This window comes from Apus apus, chromosome 5, assembly GCF_020740795.1.
Source record: "Apus apus isolate bApuApu2 chromosome 5, bApuApu2.pri.cur, whole genome shotgun sequence".
NCBI lineage: Eukaryota > Metazoa > Chordata > Aves > Apodiformes > Apodidae > Apus > Apus apus.
Window position 1 is genome coordinate 61,918,491 of NC_067286.1, and position 19,602 is coordinate 61,938,092.

The 19,602-nt window shown below is 48.3% G+C and overlaps 1 protein-coding gene across 1 annotated transcript in view; it reads right to left on the reverse strand.

Moving 5' to 3' along the window:
- The window catches only part of TMEM260 (transmembrane protein 260), a 38,952-nt gene extending 23,781 nt beyond the window's left edge, over window positions 1-15,171 (reverse strand). The window contains exons 1-3 of the mRNA XM_051622041.1: window positions 15,000-15,171; window positions 9,115-9,146; window positions 8,181-8,332 (exon numbers count right to left, since the gene is read on the reverse strand). Of these exons, the coding sequence (XP_051478001.1) occupies window positions 8,181-8,332; window positions 9,115-9,146; window positions 15,000-15,171 (356 nt within the window). The remainder of the gene's footprint in view (window positions 1-8,180; window positions 8,333-9,114; window positions 9,147-14,999) is intronic.
- Window positions 15,172-19,602: the final 4,431 nt, after the last annotated feature.

Sequence of the window (19,602 nt, forward strand, 5' to 3'; positions counted from 1 at the left end):
TTAAGTTTTTACTTTTTTTTTACTCAGTGGAATAAGAAAAAAAACTCTTCTAATTTTTAAAATCTCCATTAATAAACTAATCAATGGGTTGGTTTTGGTCTTGTTATTTCAGTCTCTCCCTGTACCTGCAGATGATGACCCTGATGTCAGAAGCTCCCAGTACACCTGCACAGGCTCCAGGTACCTTCACCAGCAGCTTCTGCCTTTGCACTGCTGTGACTTTGCTTTGCAGTAGCAAAGAACATGGAATCATAGAATGGTTCAGGTTGGAAGGGACCTTAAAGATCATCAGGTTCCAACCTCCCTGCCATGGGCAGGGACACCTCCCACCAGACCAGGCTGCACAAGCCTCATCCAACCTGGCCTTGAACACCTCCAGGGATGGGGCAGCCAAAGCTTCCTGAACAACCTATTCCAATGCCTCACTACCCTCATGGTGAAGAATTTCTTCCTGATGTCTGACCTAAATCTCCCCTCTTTCAGTTTAAAACCAGTACCCCTTGTCCTGTCGCTGCCCTCTCTGGTGGAAAGCCCCTCCCCAGCTTTCCTGGAGCCCCTTCAGGCACTGGAAGGTGCTCTAAGGTCTCCCCAGAGCCTTCTCTTCTCCAGGCTGAACAGCCCAAACTCCCTCATCCTAGTGCTCCACCCCTTTGATCATCTTCATGACCCTTCTCTGGACCCTCTCCAACAGCTCCATGTCTTTCCTGTGCTGAGGGCTCCAGAGCTGGACACAGTATTGCAGGTGGGGTCTCACGAGAGCAGAGCAGAGGGGCAGAATCCCCTCCCTGGCCCTGCTGGCCACACTTCTTTTGATGCAGCCCAGATGCAGTTGGCCCTTAAAAGATTCAATTCTATTCCATTCCACTCCACTCCACATATTGGAGGGTTGGAACTGGAGGATCTTTAAGGTCCCTTCCAACCCAAATGAGTCCATGATTCTATACTACTACTACTAATTAATAATATATAGCATATCTTCTATCATTTCATGGTAGAACAGATCAGTGCATTAAAGATTCAACATTTCAAATTTAACTTTACGAAGTTTCACTTGTTTATAAAAAAAAAACACATTATTTTCATGTATGCTGAAAAGAACAGGACTTAGAAGACTCCACAACCAGTCTTTCCACAGAGACATTTTAACTGTGCAGGTACCCTAGTGCTGAAATAGAAAAACTATTTAAAAATTAAACAGAAATAAAAATCCAAGTGTGAGTTTAGGACCTAAGGAATAATAATTAAGCCCCCAAACCTCAAAATCCCCCTGGCTTTGCCTGTCTCTTAGTCACAACCACTCCATGGACAAAAGACAGTTTCTCCTGCTCTCAGCACTGAAGAGCCAGGACAGGTACTGCAGGGAATAGCAAACCAGATTTTATTCTTCCTCAAGGGGCTGGAGCTGAAGAGCCACTTCAGCCCTGCCTGCAGCCTCCACTCCTGGTGCTGGAGGAGGAGGAAGGAGAGCACAGCATGGCTTGCTGATCCCGGTTGAGTCTCCACAGCCACCAGGAGAGAAGAGAAACCAAGCAAATGGGTAGGACCACCAGAAAAAAAAACAAAACAACAAACAACACAACAAAAACCCCAAAGTGGGCACTCTGGTTATAGCTAACTGCTGTTCCTTGCATCAAATGGGACTCTGGCATCAGGCAAGTTTGACATTTCCATGGATCTGCAATGTCTTCAGGGTGGGGGCAAGCAGGAAGCATCTTCAGCCCCCCCCACATGCACTGAATGCTGCTCCTGCTGGACAAGCCCTCACATCCAGCTGGGGCCTGCAACCACTGTTTTACCCCTTTTCTAAAATTATATTACTGAACAGTCAAAGAAGGGATGGCCCAGCCTGGTTTAGGAGCACAAAGCTGGTGAGGATTTCTGCTAAAAGGAGCTAGTCCTTGCACCCTCTTGTGTGTGACCTCCTGGACTGGAGGTGTTCAGTAAGGACACTACGATGGATGTGTCCCATAAGGACCCCACCTCCATAGGATAATCCTGAGTTTCTGTCAGTCCCCTGTTAAATGTGAGCCTGTCAAGGTCACCAGTACACGCAAGAGGTGTCTCAGAGGCCACCTCAGCTTGTCTCACCAGGAGGACCAAGCTGCCCCTGTGGGGAGGTGCCCCAGGCAGGAGCAGGGACCTCGGTGGGTCTGCACACTGGGGATGGGGAGAGCCGCTCCACGGGGACTTGGAAGGGATTGAGGATCAGGGCTTCCCAACCTCAAACCTCACACCCTCCCAAGCACCAGCACCACGCCACAAGCAGGCCCTGCCTGCAGCAGCCCCTTCCCAAGCAAGTTTGGCAATGAAAAGCAAACCCCCCACACCAAGGGATCCCGGAGCAGCTCCCGTGAGTCGCACAAGTCACGACAGGTCGAGAAAACGCACGTAGGGCTCTGCCACCTCATAAATCCCACCCCGTCCTCACACCTTTCCAACAGCAAGCTGTGGAATCTGTGCTTCCAGCCACAAAAAACGAGGATTTCTCTCCCTGTGTCTTCGCAAGGGTATATTCGTTAGACCCATTATCCTTAGAAAATAGGTATGCCTTCATCTCGGGTGGCTGTAATAACCACTGCCTACTTCCCAAAAACCCCAACCCTCGGTCGGAACCGATTTCAGCTCTTTAAATGTTTTCTAAGTTGGTGGGTTGGTTCTTTTTTTTTTGGTGGGATTTTTTTGGGGCGACTGCAAAAACTTTTCCCTAATCCGACATTTCGTTAAAAACCCCTGATTAGAAATTATGCAGCCGCGGAAGAAAAAAAAAATAATAATAATAAAAGAAAAAGACGAAAATGTAAAATAAAATTTAAAAAAAAAAAAAAAAAGACAAAATGAGCTGGTTTCACAATTACCAAGTCAGCCCATGAAGCCCTTCCCTATTGTAGAGAGTGGCATAAACCCTCCGGCGGCCTATCAGCTCCCTGGCAGGCAGGAGGCTGCGCTATTCAAAGCGAGAGATACAAGCTGCAGGGCAAAAACCTGGCAGCTCCCATCTGACCCCCCAATCCCCGGCTGGTGACAGCTCCAAGCTCCATGGCAAATTAGCCCTTCTCACATTACAATTGCAGGAGACAGATTCCATTAGCGGTATCTGAAATTGAGTGGAGAGCTGCTCCGTTATCAGACTTGACTCATAAGCGCCGCTATTAATCAGAGCTATGATAGCATTTATATATTTCAAGCTATCTGCCGCCGCTGTGATATTCTGCTACAAAGGGTTGATGGGACTTAGGGAAGGGAACAATGGAGCTTTCTGGGAAAAGCAGAGTAAATCAAGAAAGTCTGTGACTTCCGCACATTCTGAAGGGATTGCGGTTTACATAAATTTTCTCCCAATTGGAGATTGAGCTCTTCCTCATCTTACACATGGGATTTAGTTGTCACTCAATGGTAACAGCTGTGAAAAGGTGAAGCGGCCCACCGCTCAGAATATTGCCTCTGCTTTTAAAGCAATTAACCCATGAACAGGAGGATACCTGGTGATATCAAAGGGATTAAGCCAGGCAGTGCATTATTAACATTTCCTTGAACTAATTCTAACTCTGACTAGCTGTCAGAAAAGACTCTTCAGTCTTTTAAAAAAAAAAAAAAAAGCGGGTGCTGGGTTGGGTGGTGGTTTTTTTTTTTTTTTGCCCTGCCTTTTTTTTTTTTCTCCCCCCTCCTCCTTCAAAAACCAAGCAGTTATTGCAGCATAATGGGCCTGCTTTAGAGCAAAATGCAAATGAGCAGACTTGGTGATGTCTTCAAACAGAGTGAACTCGGCGCCAGTTTATTACAGGGATGAAGAGGGGGAAAGAAAAGCAAAAAAAAATATTGATCCATTAGCCAGAGGTCACAGTAGATATTCTTCTAAAAGCAAATTAATACTCGAGTACCTTCCTTTCTTCTCTCCCTCCTCAAACTTCTCACTACTTGTTACTAAGCCCAGCTGCTTTTGAAACCGCCAAGATCTTTACGCTGTGCTACAAGGGTGATAATCTACGATAATCTGTAATCTGGAAAAATTCAAATACACCCTGGAAGGAGACTCTTCCTTCCCCTAAGCCAAATATTTTGATGTCCTGTGATGGTCGAGGTGGCACAGGCATACCAGGCAGCATCAACCCTCTCTCATCCCTCTGTCTTCTCCAAACCATGCCCCGAAAACAGGAATCAAACTGCCTGGGGGGCGACTCCTGCTCCAGCAAACCCACATACCCGAGGGACATGGATTATTTCCCCACCCATCATAGATAGCTGACAACTTTTTCCAGCACCAGTTAGTTTTAGGGGAACATCAGCCATGAGGTCCCTCTGGGGAGGACCATGAAGGTGATCCATCCTCCTGATGCTCCAACACACTTGATCCTTCTCATAGACTTTTCCACAAGAGCTCCAGGAGGCACTGGAGCAAGAAACCTCAGGGTGGTCAGGATGGTCAAGAGCCATTTCCAAAACACCTTGATGATTTCAAAATTATAATTTGATTCTTGCATTACACAACATGCCTACCACTCCATTCTATTGGCAGTGGGAGGAAAGCTGGCTTCAGTTTTCATACACACCCACAGTGTTTTGTTTGGAAGGTTTAGGGGACAGGGAATATACATATGTATATAAAACAAATAAAATATATATTAGTCCAAACTTAATTTGATACACAGAACAGCAAACCAAAGAGATGTGAACTGCTTAATTTAATGCAACATTTTCCTCCTTTTCAAAAAGCCCTGTGCAAATCAGCCAGAATAAAGCTGGCAAAAACTTACCAGAAGTACTTGGGCAATGACACCTTCTACTCTGCTCCTGCCCCTGCAGTAAATTAGCTTTGCATATTTAGACAGAGACAAACAGCCAAGCTATGAAAGGTATACATCGAAAAAAAAATAAGGCACTTAAAGCAGGGGAAAGCATCCTGCTTCTCTTTTGCAACAGAGAATGCAAAGAACACATCCTCTGTGCAGAAAATGACACTCTGGCAATCATATTATGAGAAGATAATTGGTTTGCTTTGTAAACTTGCTTCGCTTCGCCTCCCACAGTAAAACAAACAAATAGTTGTTTAAAGAAACAATCCTATAGTCGCACTCGTTGCCTCCTAAAAACAGAAAGCTGCTCCCCCCTCTTTCAAAGCAGAGATGAATTATTTGCTTCAGTTACAAGCCGTCCGAGAAAACTCTTTGTAAATGCCATTTTATGATAATTACAAGCAATTTATAGAGGGTGTGGAGGAGGAGGGGGGGAAAAAAAAAAACCCAGTTTCAGAACTGACTGAAAGGAAGAAACTGCTCGTTTGGCGCTAGTCTGGATTTCCGACAAAAGGGGTTTTTGCACTGATGTGGTTTGGCACAACTTTGGTTTGAGAAGCACAATCCAGGCTTTAAAAAAATAATATAATGAAATTAATAATATAATGTGATATAGTATGATAGGATATAATATGATATAATGTGATAGGATATAATGAATAAAGGAAACAAGATGCTGGGGTTGCTGCCTATCGATTCCAGCAGTGCCTGCACAGAGCATCCCACCAGCCATCACCTGCCAGAGGAGAAATCTGTTCTAGGAATAAATTCAATCCTAATCCCACACATGTGGTAACATCCCAAACAGCATCCAGCCACAGAGGAAACCACAACTCTTCCCTTAAGCAGTAAAAAAAAAACCAACAACACCCTGTCCCGACCTGCCAAGGAATAAACTCGGGAAATGCTTCTTAACCAAAAAGAGTCAGTGGGGAAAAAAAGGGAGAGATTTTACTGTAGGGGGATGCTGGGAGGCACAGAAAAAAAACCCACGAGGGGAAATAGCAACCCTGCCTGGCTGGTGGGGAGAAAAGAAAGATTTTTGAGGTTAAGTTCAGGTCAGACAACAAATGAAATTGTAACAACCCAACTGACATTGTCTAATGTCTTCTTCCACTCGATCAATAGGGCAGCGTCAGCCCCATTACCATAGAGATGGCTTCCTCCCCCCTGAAGGGGGCTATTGTTTGAGGAGAGAGATTTGCCACTTGAACCGTGTTGCTCCCCAAGGATGTGTACTTCATCAATTATTTGTGTTCCCAACATCTCCATATTTTCATATTAACACCTGCCTCCCGCGCCACGCGGGTGCTTATTTCTGCTCCCGTACCTGGCGGGGCTCGGCCCGTCAGCTCATTTTTAATGAAAGCACAAAAATTCTGGGGGGATTTGATAGACCTGGTTAGTTTCTTTGTGGGCACGGACAAGCCCAGGGTCTTCACACAGATGGTGCCAGTAAAGACTTTCTGAAAGTTCATTTTTCCTTTAAAAGTAGACGGCAATAGAAAGAAACAGTTTGTTGTTTTTTTTTTTAAATTAATGAACGTCATAAAAAAAATAAATCAGTTTTAAGGTGCTTCAATGGAAAAACCTAACATTGCAATTTGGAAATAAAACTGATCCACAACACCTTACAATTCATTTCCAAAAAAATCAATTGCTGCTGGGCTGAATAATTGATTCTGTCCGTGCCTTGTATCTATTAAATAATTTTCTGTAAGTCCTAACAATTTCTATCATCACTCAGTTCCTGGTTTTCCGTTCTTTCGTGCAAGTTCTAATTTTGACAGAAGTCACATCTTCCAAATCCCATTAAAAAAGCACAACAAAATGTATTAAACCTCTAAAAATGTAAAAATGATTCCCAAATTTAGCCTGCCATTTCTCTCCTGTATTCTTATTTCTCTAAAGTGACGATGGCATCGTTTCACAGGCACAAAACTGTCACGTTGGTGTTAAAACTAAGAAGGGGGGCAGATCTTCACAGTAATTGTAATAATGGGAACAGTCACAATTTAAAAAAAAAATCAGAACCCAATATTCAAAACATTTAGTAACTCCTGGAAGGAGTTTTTAATGTAACAAAACCAAGTTGTGCTCTGACGCTGCGCCAGGCACTGCACGGGAGGGCAGCCCCACTTCCAGCTCCCTAAATAGGCTGTAAAATACAGGATACTAAATTAAATAATGTTGACTTAATTACACATATGACCCAATAGTAAAAGCAATCACTTAAATGCCTGTAATATTTAGGAATTACTTAAGCAATTCCAGATGTTGTGCTTAGAAGCTGATGTCCTGTCTGGAAGGTGACGTGCAGAGGAAGATGCAGCCAGACAGAGAGACCCCCTGGACCCAAGCTTAAGTGAGCTCAGGGCTTTTGGGCTATGCAGGATCTTCCCCCTCATTCACTCTCCCTACTTATTCCTGCTTTTATTTCTAGGTTGCACTCACTCCTTGGGAAGACTTTCCCGAGGGGAGACACGGCTCTGGAAACGGGTGGGAGAGAAAAGGACTTTTGTCAAAAATAACCTCACCCTCTCTCATCCCGAAATGCCCCGATAATAATTTCTGATTTCCCTGTTTCCAGCCTCAAAACTTGCCCTATTTTCCCTGCAAAATAATAATAAAAAAAGAACATCAGAAATTGTTTGTACGGGTTGCGATAATCCTCTCAAATATGGGTCAGGCTGAGGTTAAGAGCAGCCAGAACTCGCACATCAAAGCCGAGCGGGGTTAACAAAACCCACCCCCCCCCACGCACGCGTGCATCCCGATTGTTCCCTCTTCTCCCAAGGTTAGAGGTCTGGAGGAGATGGATAGGCTGGGGTCGGGGTGTCCCCCCCTTCCACTCTTTGCAGCCAGGGGGAAGGCAGCGATGCTCGCCCAGCTCCTGGGGCAGCACCGACTGCCCACCCGCCCGCGCCGGGAGCTGCGATTAAACCCAGTTCACAGTTTCCCCGATAGGTGAAGCTCATCCTGTTAATTTCAACAGACCATCTGCATCTTTCAAGAACGACAAACTTCATTAGTTCTGGTTAGTTAAACCGAGCGGTGATTTGTGATAATGAGCCTGAACAACCTGTCACGTCTGCGTACGGGGAAGGGTGCACTTTTATTATCATTATTATTATTATTATCATTATTATTATCATTATTATTTAACAAAAAGAAAGGAAAAAAAAAAAAAAAGGAGCTTTTGTGCAGGAAAGAAGGTCAAATTCAGATTAAACCGCTGTTAGGTTAATCAAAAGAACTAACTACAGCTGGAAAGGGAGGGGGGAAACACCGGACTGAAGGCCAGAAGGGAACAGAGGGAACATCCCAAGCCAGAGCCAGGGGGAAAGCCCTGCCAGCATCACACGAAGGAGAAAACAGCCCAAACTTTACCTGAAAACCGTGTAAAAAAGCAAAGAGGCAGCAGCTGCTCCCACCAAGCTGCAGAGGAGATTGACCCGGCAGGCGGGGGAGCCGACGGGCAGGAGCCCCATGGCCAGTTTGGCCAGTAGGGTGAAGAGAGGGTAGCCGGGAGGGTGGGCGACCTAGGGACAGAGCAATATGGGGATGAGAAGGAGTGAAGGGCTGGGAAGTGTTATCAGCCCATGGAGTCAAAGGGAGAGCAGCATGCCGGGGTCCAGCAGCAGGAGCTGGGGGGGGGGTCTCCGAGCGGCTCCGCTCCCCGACCCTTCCCACCCGTGTGAACCCCCCGACTCCTTTTCCTGAGTGGATTTGGCTCCACGCCTCGCCCCTAACAATGAGGCGGCGAGAAAAGGAGGTGCCACGTTTCATTAGCCTGCCTTAAAGGGCTCCTTGTTTGGGATCACAGTATATTAGGGTCATTCAAAAGGCTAAGGTTGTTGTGGTTTTTTTGTCGTGTTTTTGGATTTTTTATCTTTTTTTTTTTAAAAAAGGAGCTTCTCAACTATTTTATTGGTTAGCAAGTTGAAAGACCACACTGCTATCGGATTACCACCGCGCTGACAGTCCTAAGGTCTTGCCTAAAGGGATCATGCACCATAATAAAGTTTATTAAATAATAAAACTTATTAAAATTGTTAACCCGATTTATTTTATTCTCCCCAGCTTATACAAAATTTGGGTTGATAATAAGCCAGCTACTGTATATACAGTAAAGCCTTTGCTTTATAATTTAGTTTAATTGGATTTAAAACTTGAAGTAAATTGTCGCGTGCTGTACTTATAAGTTAGTAAAAACTGTGGTTTGAAAATAAATTAATCTACTTTACTCCATGCTTAATTAAACTTCCTTAATTCCTAAAACTGTTAATGAGAGCATTGATTAAACAATAAAACTAATACTTACTCCAAGCTCATACGCGGCTGTGATCAGCTCCCCTGTGAAAAAATAATGTAAAACCAATAATTACTATTAGGAAATGACACTCCTCCAAAGTTTTCAAAATCCAAATGCTTGCATTGGGGTTTTGCATTAATTTGACTGGATAAAACTGTAAATCTGTAGAGATTTAACAGCATGAAATTTTCTAAGAATATTTTCTCCCTCTGATGTCATTGCACAAAATATCTTTTGTCTGTTTCCGCGAGACTTTTATGAACAGATAAGCAAAAGTGTAGGTAGGGCTGGGTAAAGAACAGCCAGAGATATTCAAAATGCAGACATTTGGGCACATGTATCTTTAATTTAAAACCATTTGACTCAATAACTTCCAAGCACCACAGTTCACGACGCTTAAGCTGCGCTGCCTATAAAGCAACCCGGTTGTTCCCCATTAAAAAAAAAAAGCAAAAAAGCAAAAAAGCACAGCTTTCTAGTTTTAAAGAGGGAAAATAGAATCATTGATGGTGCAAATCTGCATCCATTTATCTGGCAACGCTGCTCTCCCTTGCTGCTAAAGCAATTTTTGCAGCATCTGCTTCACAAGCAACGATTTTACCTGCTGCATCCAGCAGCCGCCCCTGTTAGAAACACCATTTAGGTTTTGGTTTCATTTGTACTTTACACCAGGACAAATAACCACCACAAAAAGATCCATGCTAACAAAACGGTTAATAACACTGGATTTTTTTAGAGCACTTGACACTGAAGCATTTTGCAACGCTCCTGAACAGTGCATGTTAAATACATTCAATAGGCGCAAGCACATTCGGGGATGAAGGGCACAACCAAAGGGTGACAAAATTAAAAACTACACCTGGTTTTCCTTCTTTCCTTCAAATTTCATTATTTTATTTTGTGGAGCCTGGTCTTACTGGTCCTGCTAATTTTGCGAGTGCCAAGGTTATGGTAGGTTTGTCCCATCATCAGACACTAGAGACAAAAAACTAAGGGCACAGTTGGCTTCAAATGCTCAATTCCCAATATTTTAATTTCTGCACATTATTACTTAGCTATCATCCAACACAAAGCAGGACAATTGTACAAATGGCACTTTTAAATCTTAAAATTAAATTAAACAGTGTATTTTTAAAGGAAGATGCAAGTCAAGCTACTGTTGCTGTTTGTCACTGCTGTAAAATTCCAGCTATCGCCCCATGCCAGCCCAGGGAACAGCCCTGGAGTTCTGGAGAAAGGCCCCTTCAAGCAGGATTTTCCACACTTGCAAACACCAGCTATTTTTATAGTTACTCCATTTTAGGAGAGTTTCAACCTATGGCAAGACAGTCTGAAAAAATCAGATGCAATAGGAAAACTGTCCATCCTAAGCTGACCCCTTTAATTTTCAGGAATTCCAGTGTTTAAAGGGCTGGGAAGCATCAGATCCCTTTGCATGGAGTTTTGGAACCCTCAGGACCAGAAGGACATGGAGGGGCTGGAGTGTGTCCAGAGAAGGGCAAGGGAGCTGGGGAAGGGGCTGGAGCACAAGTGTGAGGAGGAGCAGCTGAGGGAGCTGGGGGTGTCCAGCCTGGACACACGGAGGTGAGGGGAGACCTGCTGGCTCTGCAGCTGCCTGGGAGGAGGTTGGAGCCAGGGGGGTCGGGCTCTGCTCCCAAGGAACAAGAGGAAACAGCCTCAAGTTGCACCAGGGGGGGTTTGGATTGGATCTTGGGAACAATTTCTTCCCCAAAGGGCTGTCAGGCCCTGGCCCAGGCTGCCCAGGGCAGGGCTGGAGTCCCCATCCCTGGAGGGATTTCAAAGCCCTGTAGATGTGGTGCTGAGGGACATGGGGCAGTGGTGGCCTTGGCAGGGCTGGGTTAAGGGTTGGACTTGGTGATCTTAAAGGTCTTTTCCAACCAAAATGATTCTCTCATCCTCTTAGATCTAACAAAGGAAACCCTAGTGTTCAGCATCCTGGGGGTTCCCCAACATGCCAGCAGGTGGCTAATGGTGGATGTCCATCACCCGTGGCATGGTGGGGACACTGCTCCTGAGCCAGGCATGGCTTCACCTTCATTAAAGTCTTCCTGGAGCAACATGTGCACCTAAACCAGCTAAAGATGAAGTTCACACACGTTGCCATGATATTGGTTGGTACCACGGGCAACACAGGCACAAGCCAACAAGAAAGCTACAAAATAATTTAATAAAATATTGGTGAATTCCATGAATGCCACTGCCAGGCTCGGAAAGCCAAGAGCACAACCTTGCCTTGTAAGAATTCAGATGGTAAATAAGGAAGAAAACCTGCAAAAACAAGCTCCCAGGTTGCAGACCTGTTGAATTCCACTGGGAAAACCAAAAGGAGCACTTAATACACAGCTTCTCAGGTCAGGTTAACTCTTCATCTCCCACATACCTACCTGGGCATCACCTATAGCCTCTCTGGGCTATGGAGGTGAAGATAGGGGCTCTGAAAGTGGAGATAGGGGCTCTGAAAGTGGAGATAGGGGCTCTGAAAGTGGAGATAGGGGCTCTGAAAGTGGAGATAGGGGCTCTGAAAGTGGAGAGCACTCTTACTAAATGGCAAAACACACCAAGGCAGACTCCAGCACCCACAAACTTGATTTTAATACACTTCTCACGAGCGAAAACGACCTGTGGCATCTCCAGGCGCCGGCTCAAATTGAAGAATTTATTCCTGCGTAATCTTGGTGTAAATACATTTCTGACTGTCTGGCTTGATTCCCCAGCAAGGTGCAACAGGCCCAGCACAGCCTGAACACTCATTTATCCCAAGCAAGGTTGGGAGATGAGGTGTGAAACCTCAGAGGGAAGGTGTGGGCTGGTTGGGGATTTTTGGGGGTTTTTTTTGGGGTTTTTTTTTTTTCTCTTTTTCTTTCAACTTGAGTTTATTTGATCCTTTTTTAAGCTGTTTTAACCTCTGTGGATGCTTCTGAATTAGCTCTAAAATTCATTCTCTCGTTTCTTTATCATAACACTGAGTAAGAGGAGGAAGCTGGCAATGAAAATACCTATTGCCTTCCACGTTTTAGGATTACTGCAAACTTTGGGAACAATTAAAATATACGGATAGCTTAAAAAAAAAATACTGTAACAATAGGCTCCCTGCCTGAAAGCAGATACAGCAAATCCTTAAGCAACTCTTTACTCACTCAAGTAGCTTCAGTGCTTTTGATGGTGTAAGTTTGAGCCCTGTGCACAGGCATAGGCAAGTTAATCACCTCTAGAGGGGCTGTGCAGAGACCTTCCAGGGGACCCCGGCCAGGTGGCAGCACTGAAGCATCCCATGGGCTGCTTCAGGCCATGACAAAGCAGGAAAGTTACTCAAAAAAACTTAGCACAAGGTGGCAAGGTCATTAGTGGCTGGGACAAGCATAAAAGGACAGTGGGGACAAGCCCATCTCCAGCAAACACATGCAACTCAGGCAGCAGATTTAGAAGAACATGCAAAAAAACCCCATCAAATACAATTATAGAAGCATGGAATGGTTTGGGCTGTAAGGAACCTTAAAGACCACCTAGTTCCAACCCCCCTGCATGGGCAGGGACACCTCCCACCAGCCCAGGTTGCTCCAAGCCCCATCCAACCTGCCCTTGAACACTGCCAGGGATGGGGCAGCCACCCCTTTTCTGGGCAGCCTGGACCAGGGTCTCACCACCATCCTGGAGGCAAAACTCAAGCTCAAGTACAATTAAAAACCAGGTTCCTGAGGCTTTGCACAGCAAGAACAGCTCGGAGCACGGGCACCCTGTGTACTCATAGACATGTGTTTCCCATCAGGGAGCAATTTAAAAGACAAAATGGTGATAAAAGATAAATGGTGATAAAGGTGATCAATCATCACCTATTGTCTGATAGAACCAGAAGGAGCCAAGCCAGCCCTGGTACAAACTTGGGAGCAGCAGCAAAAGCCTCCAAGGTGCAGTACAGCCAGGGCATGCTTGCACACCTTGACAAGAGCACGAGATGCGAGCTCTGTGGAGAAGAGATTTAAAAGGAAATTCTTTCAATACAGCTCTGACAACAGGATCCCTCTAATCCTAACATGGGAACAGTGAAAATGGACACCACAAGGTTGCACCACTGCCCATCTACAAGCCAAAATCTCTGCTCTGCAATCCAGGATGAGCTTGATGGAATGAAAACACTGCTCCCTCCTGTTGTTTTTAAATCAAATAACCCTCCCTTCAACCCCCAAATTCACAGTTGTGTGGGAAGAGCTACACAGGATACCTGCTGCCTTACACCCAGTGAGACAAAACCATCCTGCTTTGACCAAGTGACATTTCTCATGTAGCTCTAAACAAAAACTAGCAGCAAATTTCAAAGAGTCACAGTTAAAACACATCTCTCTTTCTCTCTACACACACTGAAGCTGTAAAATAAATGTATCCATTACAAGTCCACTTATTTGCAGGGGATTCTATGCAGGGTTTGGATTTGAAACCAGCAATGGCCAAGAGGCAGGGAGTTCAACAGGCCCACTCAACACTCTTCTGGGGTATGAAAGAAGGAACATAAGGTACCTGATCCACCAAAAAAGAAAATGTAACAGAGCATCCCCTAGAAAACCCCAGCCTTCCCTTTCCCAAACCACAACTGCACATATGCCAAAGAAGGAAGGAAGGAGGTTTTTAAGCAAGACCAGCCTAAACCAGCAAAACCACAGAAGGACTGAATAGAGTTTTGTCCCATCTGGTGGGATCAGCAGCACGAAACACAAAACACTGGATAGTTTGTCACTGTGGGCAGGCCACACTTCCAGACAGGCAGATCCTGAGGTCTCAGTGCTGTGTGGGCTGCAGACACACAGGCCAGAGACAGCAATGGCCCAAACACCCACCACAGAGTCATTTTGTTTGGAGAAGACCTTTTAAGATCATCAGCTCCAACCGTGAACCCAGCACTGCCAAGCCCACCACTAAACCACTAAATTGAAACCTTGGCAGGCCACTGTGAGAGAAACTGGTGGGGGAAGAGCATCAGGGCAGCCTGAGGTCCAACCCCAAGGGGTGACCAAGCTGGACAGGCCCCCCCAAGGCGTGGGGGCAATGAAGCAGGTTCAGTGGGGCCAGCACCCCGGGGGCCCTGGCTCTAGGATGCACACACAATCCAAGACAGGGTGTCAGGGGTGCACCAGCCTGGGGGGCACCTGGCCCTGTGGGGAGGCCACAAGGCACCAGCCCCTATAGGGGGGAGCAGCCTGCAGAGCAAATGCAATGCACCAGCGCCTATGGGGGGGGGGGGGGGGGGGGCGGGGGCAACCCTGCGGGGTGACAGCAACTCTGTGGGGTGACAGCCACACAACAGCCCCTATGGAGCGATCCTGAGGGGTGACAGCAACCCCACAGGCAGCAGCAACACACCAGCCCTTATGGGGGGGTGGGGGAGAGGGGAGGGTGTGCCACCCTACGGGGTGACAGCAACACACCAGCCCCTACGGAGTGAGCAACCCTGCGGGGTGACAGCAACTCTGTAGGGTGACAGCCACACAACAGCCCCTATGGAGCAACCCTGCGGGGTGACAGCAACCCCACGGGCAGCAGCAACACACCAACCCTTATGGGGGACGGGGGGGGGGGGTGGGTGACAGCAACCCTACGGGGTGACAGCAACCATGTGGGATGACAAAAGCCCCCCCAGCCCCTAGGGAATAAGCAACTACAGGGGGTGAGAACAACCTCATGGGGTGACAGCAACACCCACACACACACCCCCCCCACACCTCCACACCCGGCGCAGGCTGGCCGCGATTCCCCAGCTCCTACGGGACGCGTGTCCCCACGGTGCCCACCTCCCGGGTAGGCTCACCCCCGGCCCCATGAGGGGGGGTCCCCGCTGCCCCCTCCCCCGCTGGCGGGCGGGCTGGCGGCGCTGGCTACGTTACCCGCATCCCCGCCGGGCAGGGCGGGTGGCAGCGTGGCCGTGTAGAGAGCGGCCACGGCAGCGCCCAGCGCCCCGGCGGCACGGCCCGGCTCCCCGGTGGCACGGCCCGGCGCTCCGGCACGGCCCGGTTCCCCCGCAGCCCGGCCCGGCCCGGCCCCACTCCCCGCGCCCATGTGTGCGGCCCTGCCCTCCACTTCCGGGTTGGGCGGCGCGGGGCGGGCGGACCGCACCACTCCACCTGCCCGCGGGGGGGGGTGGGAAGGGGGTGTGAGAGGTACAACCTCGAGACTCCCGCCTCCCCGCTCCCTCCCCGCCTCCTCCCGGGAGCGCCCGTGCAGCACCGGGAGGGTGAACGGAAGGGCCCGGTGGGGCCGTTCAAGGCGGCCTCCTGCCTTTCCCTCCCTGCCCCCCCCCCTCTCCCCCCCCCCGGAGCGGTTGGTACGGGCGGAGAGGGCGGAACCAGAGCCCGGGGCGGGGGGTGCGGGGCCCGGGATAGCCCGGAATTCCCGGCTGGTTTGGGAAAAGGATCTTCCAAATCATCCCGTTCCACACCCACCCGCAGATAGGCAGGGACGCCTCCCGCCAGGCCGGGTCGCTCCCAGGCTCCGGGAAGGCCGGGAATCACAGATTGGTGCCTGAAAAAAGGGTTCCACGTGGTGCTGGGGGAGGAAAGGGATGGAAGGTGTCCTCGCGTGGGGCGTGGAAAGCCGTGGTTCCCGCCGCGGGAGCGGCTGAGGGAGGCAAACTGCCCCCTGAGGCCTAAAACACCCGTGGGAATCGGGATGGCAGGTCAGGGAGAGGCTTTTGGATGCCCGGTGGAGAAGGGATGGAAGAGGGGGACTAGGATAAGGAACAGCCTTCTGGGTTTAAGACCTAAGCGGAGACGTTGGGAACATGAGGGTTGCGTTTCTTAAAAAGGCGGAAAAAGAAAAAGAGCGGGATTAAGGGTTGACACGACTGAGAAACCAGAGAAACCACCCGTCGCGTTCTGGGGACGGAGAAGCTGCTGCCGAAGGGGCCCTGGAAACGGGCGGCACAAAACCCCCCCCGAAAAGGCAGAATCTGAAATAAAAAAAGGCACTAAGGGAGTTTAGGGAAGTTCCTTTTACGCCCTCCAGCTGCTCCGTCCTGGGTCTGCACAAGAAGCTGGAGGTGCCACCCGCGCGGGAGCGAATCATAGAATCATAGAATCCCGGGGGTTGGAAGGGACCTGGAAAGATCACCCAGTCCAACCCCCCTGCCAGAGCAGGATCACCCAGAGCACATCACACAGGAACGTGTCCAGGCGGGTTTTGAATGTCTCCAGAGAAGGAGACTCCACAGCCTCTCTGGGCAGCCTGTCCCAGGGCTCTGTCACTCTGACAGTAAAGAAGTTCTTCCTGATGTTTACATGGAACCTCCTCTGCTCCAGTTTGCACCCATTGCCCCTTGTCCTATCACTGGTCATCACTGAAAAAAGCTTAACTCCATCTCCTTGACAATCGCGTGGCTTGAAGGGAGCTGGAATCCGAGGGAATGAACCCTGGCTGAGGAACAGCTGGGCCCACCTGGCCTGCCTCCTGCCCCTCGGCTCTGCGGGGACCGAGTGAGCCTCGAGATCCTCCACGCCTTGGCAGGTTTCTGCCTTCGTTGGCCAAGGTTCACCGGGGAGAAGAGCAAGCCCCGTGGCAATCCTCCACCAGCCGTCGGTCCCTGCGGTGATCAGAGGGGTCGTGGTTCCCTCACCCGTTGGGGCTGCTAACGTGTCACTTTCGCAGCCAAGTGCACAGTCTGTGTGTGAGAGCAGGGCCGGTGGCGAGGCTCTTCATCCAGAAATGGGGCTCTTCTCTTGGCAGTGTTTTGCTTTCTTTGTGTTTTGCTTGGAAAAGGCACCCAAAGGCAAATGTTAACCGTCACTGATTACAACGATAGCGATGGGGGAGGCAGCAGTTTTAAAGGCCAATATCAAAATGTGGAAGAATGGCTGGTAATAATAGGGTAAGGACAAACTATTCTTTAATTGCCCTGCAAGTTGTTTTATATCTTTGTCATGCAGAAGCTGGAACTTTCAGGGTGGCAGTGACAAAGTACTTGGCTGTAAGCTCACGACAGCCTTGCTCTCACTGAATAACTCCCACCCTTTGAAAGGCCAGGATTAGAGACACACTTTATGTTGGCACCAGCACTTTGGAGAGTGCATTTCTATTTTTCTTCTGTAAGCAGCAATCTAGCAATTAACAAGATTTGTCTCCCCTTTCTTCTCCAGGCATGACCCAGGGGTCTGTCCAAGATGAGAAGGCCACGTTGGACCCTCCTTTTTTTTGGTTTTCTGAGATCCGGGCAGATTTATGTTTTTTGCCTGTTTTTATTCCTGCTCTGGAAGTTGAGAGTTGTCCAAAGCCAAGATAGATTCTCCTCACCACAGAGCCATGCACAGTCACCCTCCCACCTTCCTCAAAGCCTTGAGGATGGGGTCAAAAAGAAAAAAGGTTTGCTTAGGAGGGAAAAAAAAACAACAAAACAACAACACACTAGGGCAAGTAGGAAGCATTTGAAAGATGGTCTTGTGCACACATCGTGGTTTATTTTAAAAACATCCCTGGAACTTGCAGCACGAGAGCATACTCTAGTGGCAACTCAGCAAAGAAAGTGCTCCTGGTTTGTGCAGCATCTTGCTGGTGAGACGTCTCCCACCTTTCCACGGGAGGTTTATCCTCTCTTATCTCCTCCTCGTGCACCTCCATGCTCCACCTCATCCCGACAGGAAATACCCAAGGCAGGCAGAGAAAATAAACAGGAACTTCTAAAGTAATTTTTTAAACCACAACTGGAGGACATATCCCCCTCTCCCCCCCCCCGCCCCCCCAAATGGCTGTGTACTTAGAGAGTTGTCTTTTTACCAGGCTCCGTTGCAGATTTTCTCCTGAGAGACAGAGTTTAGAGGAGGCAGGAGATAGGAAAAGAGAGAATAATACTTAAAGCAAATTCTCTTCACCCATGGCAGTGTCATTACAAACTTGAATGAGCACGGTTATTGCAAATAAATAAAAACAATAGACCAGAACCAGTTTTACATAAGAAAATACTGAAAATACTGTTCAATTAGTCCTAAGCTTTAGTTAAACCTTTTCTTTTGCCCATCGGGTGATAAGGTTAATACAGAAAGCACTCAACTGCTGTACTTGTGTAACAACAGGCAGCAGCCATTTAATGAACTGACGTGTCTACACATTTAGCAAAGCTTCAATATTGTCAGCGCTGGGCTGGCGTGGAATTTTAATGGCAAAGTAGCCAGCCTGGTCTTCATCATAAACAATATCCCTGTGTAAGGAGAGCAGGTCCTCATGGGGACCATGAACAATACAACTAAGCCCTGCTTCTGTGTTTGAACAAGAAGTTTGGCAGTATTTCCAGGGGCGGTGTGTGCCTGCCCTGCGGAGCACGGAGAGGAAGATTATGCTGCTTTGGTTTGTTCTTAAGTGGCTTGGATAAGCTGCATTTTATGACTTCTTGGGGTTTCGTGGTTGGTTTGGTGGTTTTTGGTTGCGGGGGGGGGGGGGGGGAAGAGCAGGCTTGTATCCCACGGTCACAGCAACATGATTGCAGTAGCTGGCCGTGGTGTAGAGGGAGTTTCTGTGGGGAATAAGGTGGAATAAAAGCACCTGTTGGTCCAGCCAGTGTCCCTCTCACTGCCCCGTCCTGCAAGTGCACGTGTTGGATACTGCTGAAGCAAGTGGCCTCCAGCTGCACCCAACTGGGCTGTGAGAATGGCCCAGGATGGGCCACCAAGGACAGGTTTGGATAGGGCTGGTCACCCAGAGCACCGGGGGACCTGGGAACCTGGATACACCACAGAGGCGGCTCCTTCTCTTCACCCTGGCCATCCCGTGGACCAAGCTTCATGCAGTCACACTGCACTTCTGCTGTGATACCCCCAGTGCCATGTGAACCCAAGAAAATTCAAAAGAAAGGTCTCCCAGGTGTTGTTACAGTCACGGCCATTTCGTGCAGAGCTGGGTGGAGGTGAGATACCCAAATCAGTGTGTGCAGTGTGGGAGGAAGGAGGAGGGCAGATGTCACCAGGGTTGCTGGCCTGGCTACCTGCACAGCCTGGCTGCTGGCATCATGCTGGCTGGCATCTGGCATGGGGAAGGGGTGGTTATGGTCAGAGGGCTGGGAGGGTGTGGGGGCTGAGATCCACAGGAAAATGGGCTTGGTGCCACCACTCACAGGACAGCTTGTTCATTATTTCAAAAATCAGTTGCATTTTCTTCCCCAGATAAGAAAATAGTCACAGATCCCATTTGTCTCAGGTGGGTTTCCCAGAACTCTGACAATCACCTCTATGTTTTTGCACCTGATTTCCTCAAACTAATGTCATTTATTTATTCACAAGTCTCACTGGCAGACTCGGGTCTGGTGTCTGATCTGCACAGTGACTCCACAGTTGTCTCAGGAACCATCTTCTCACGTGTGCAGCTGATGCACCACATGAGGGCCCCGTTCCCTTCATCCCCAGACCTCTGAGTTACTCTGCTTAGTGTTTGCAAGAAGGAAAGACTTTCCACTACCACAAAACACACTGAAGTGCTTTTCATCCTTCTTTTAGGTACAGGACATCAATT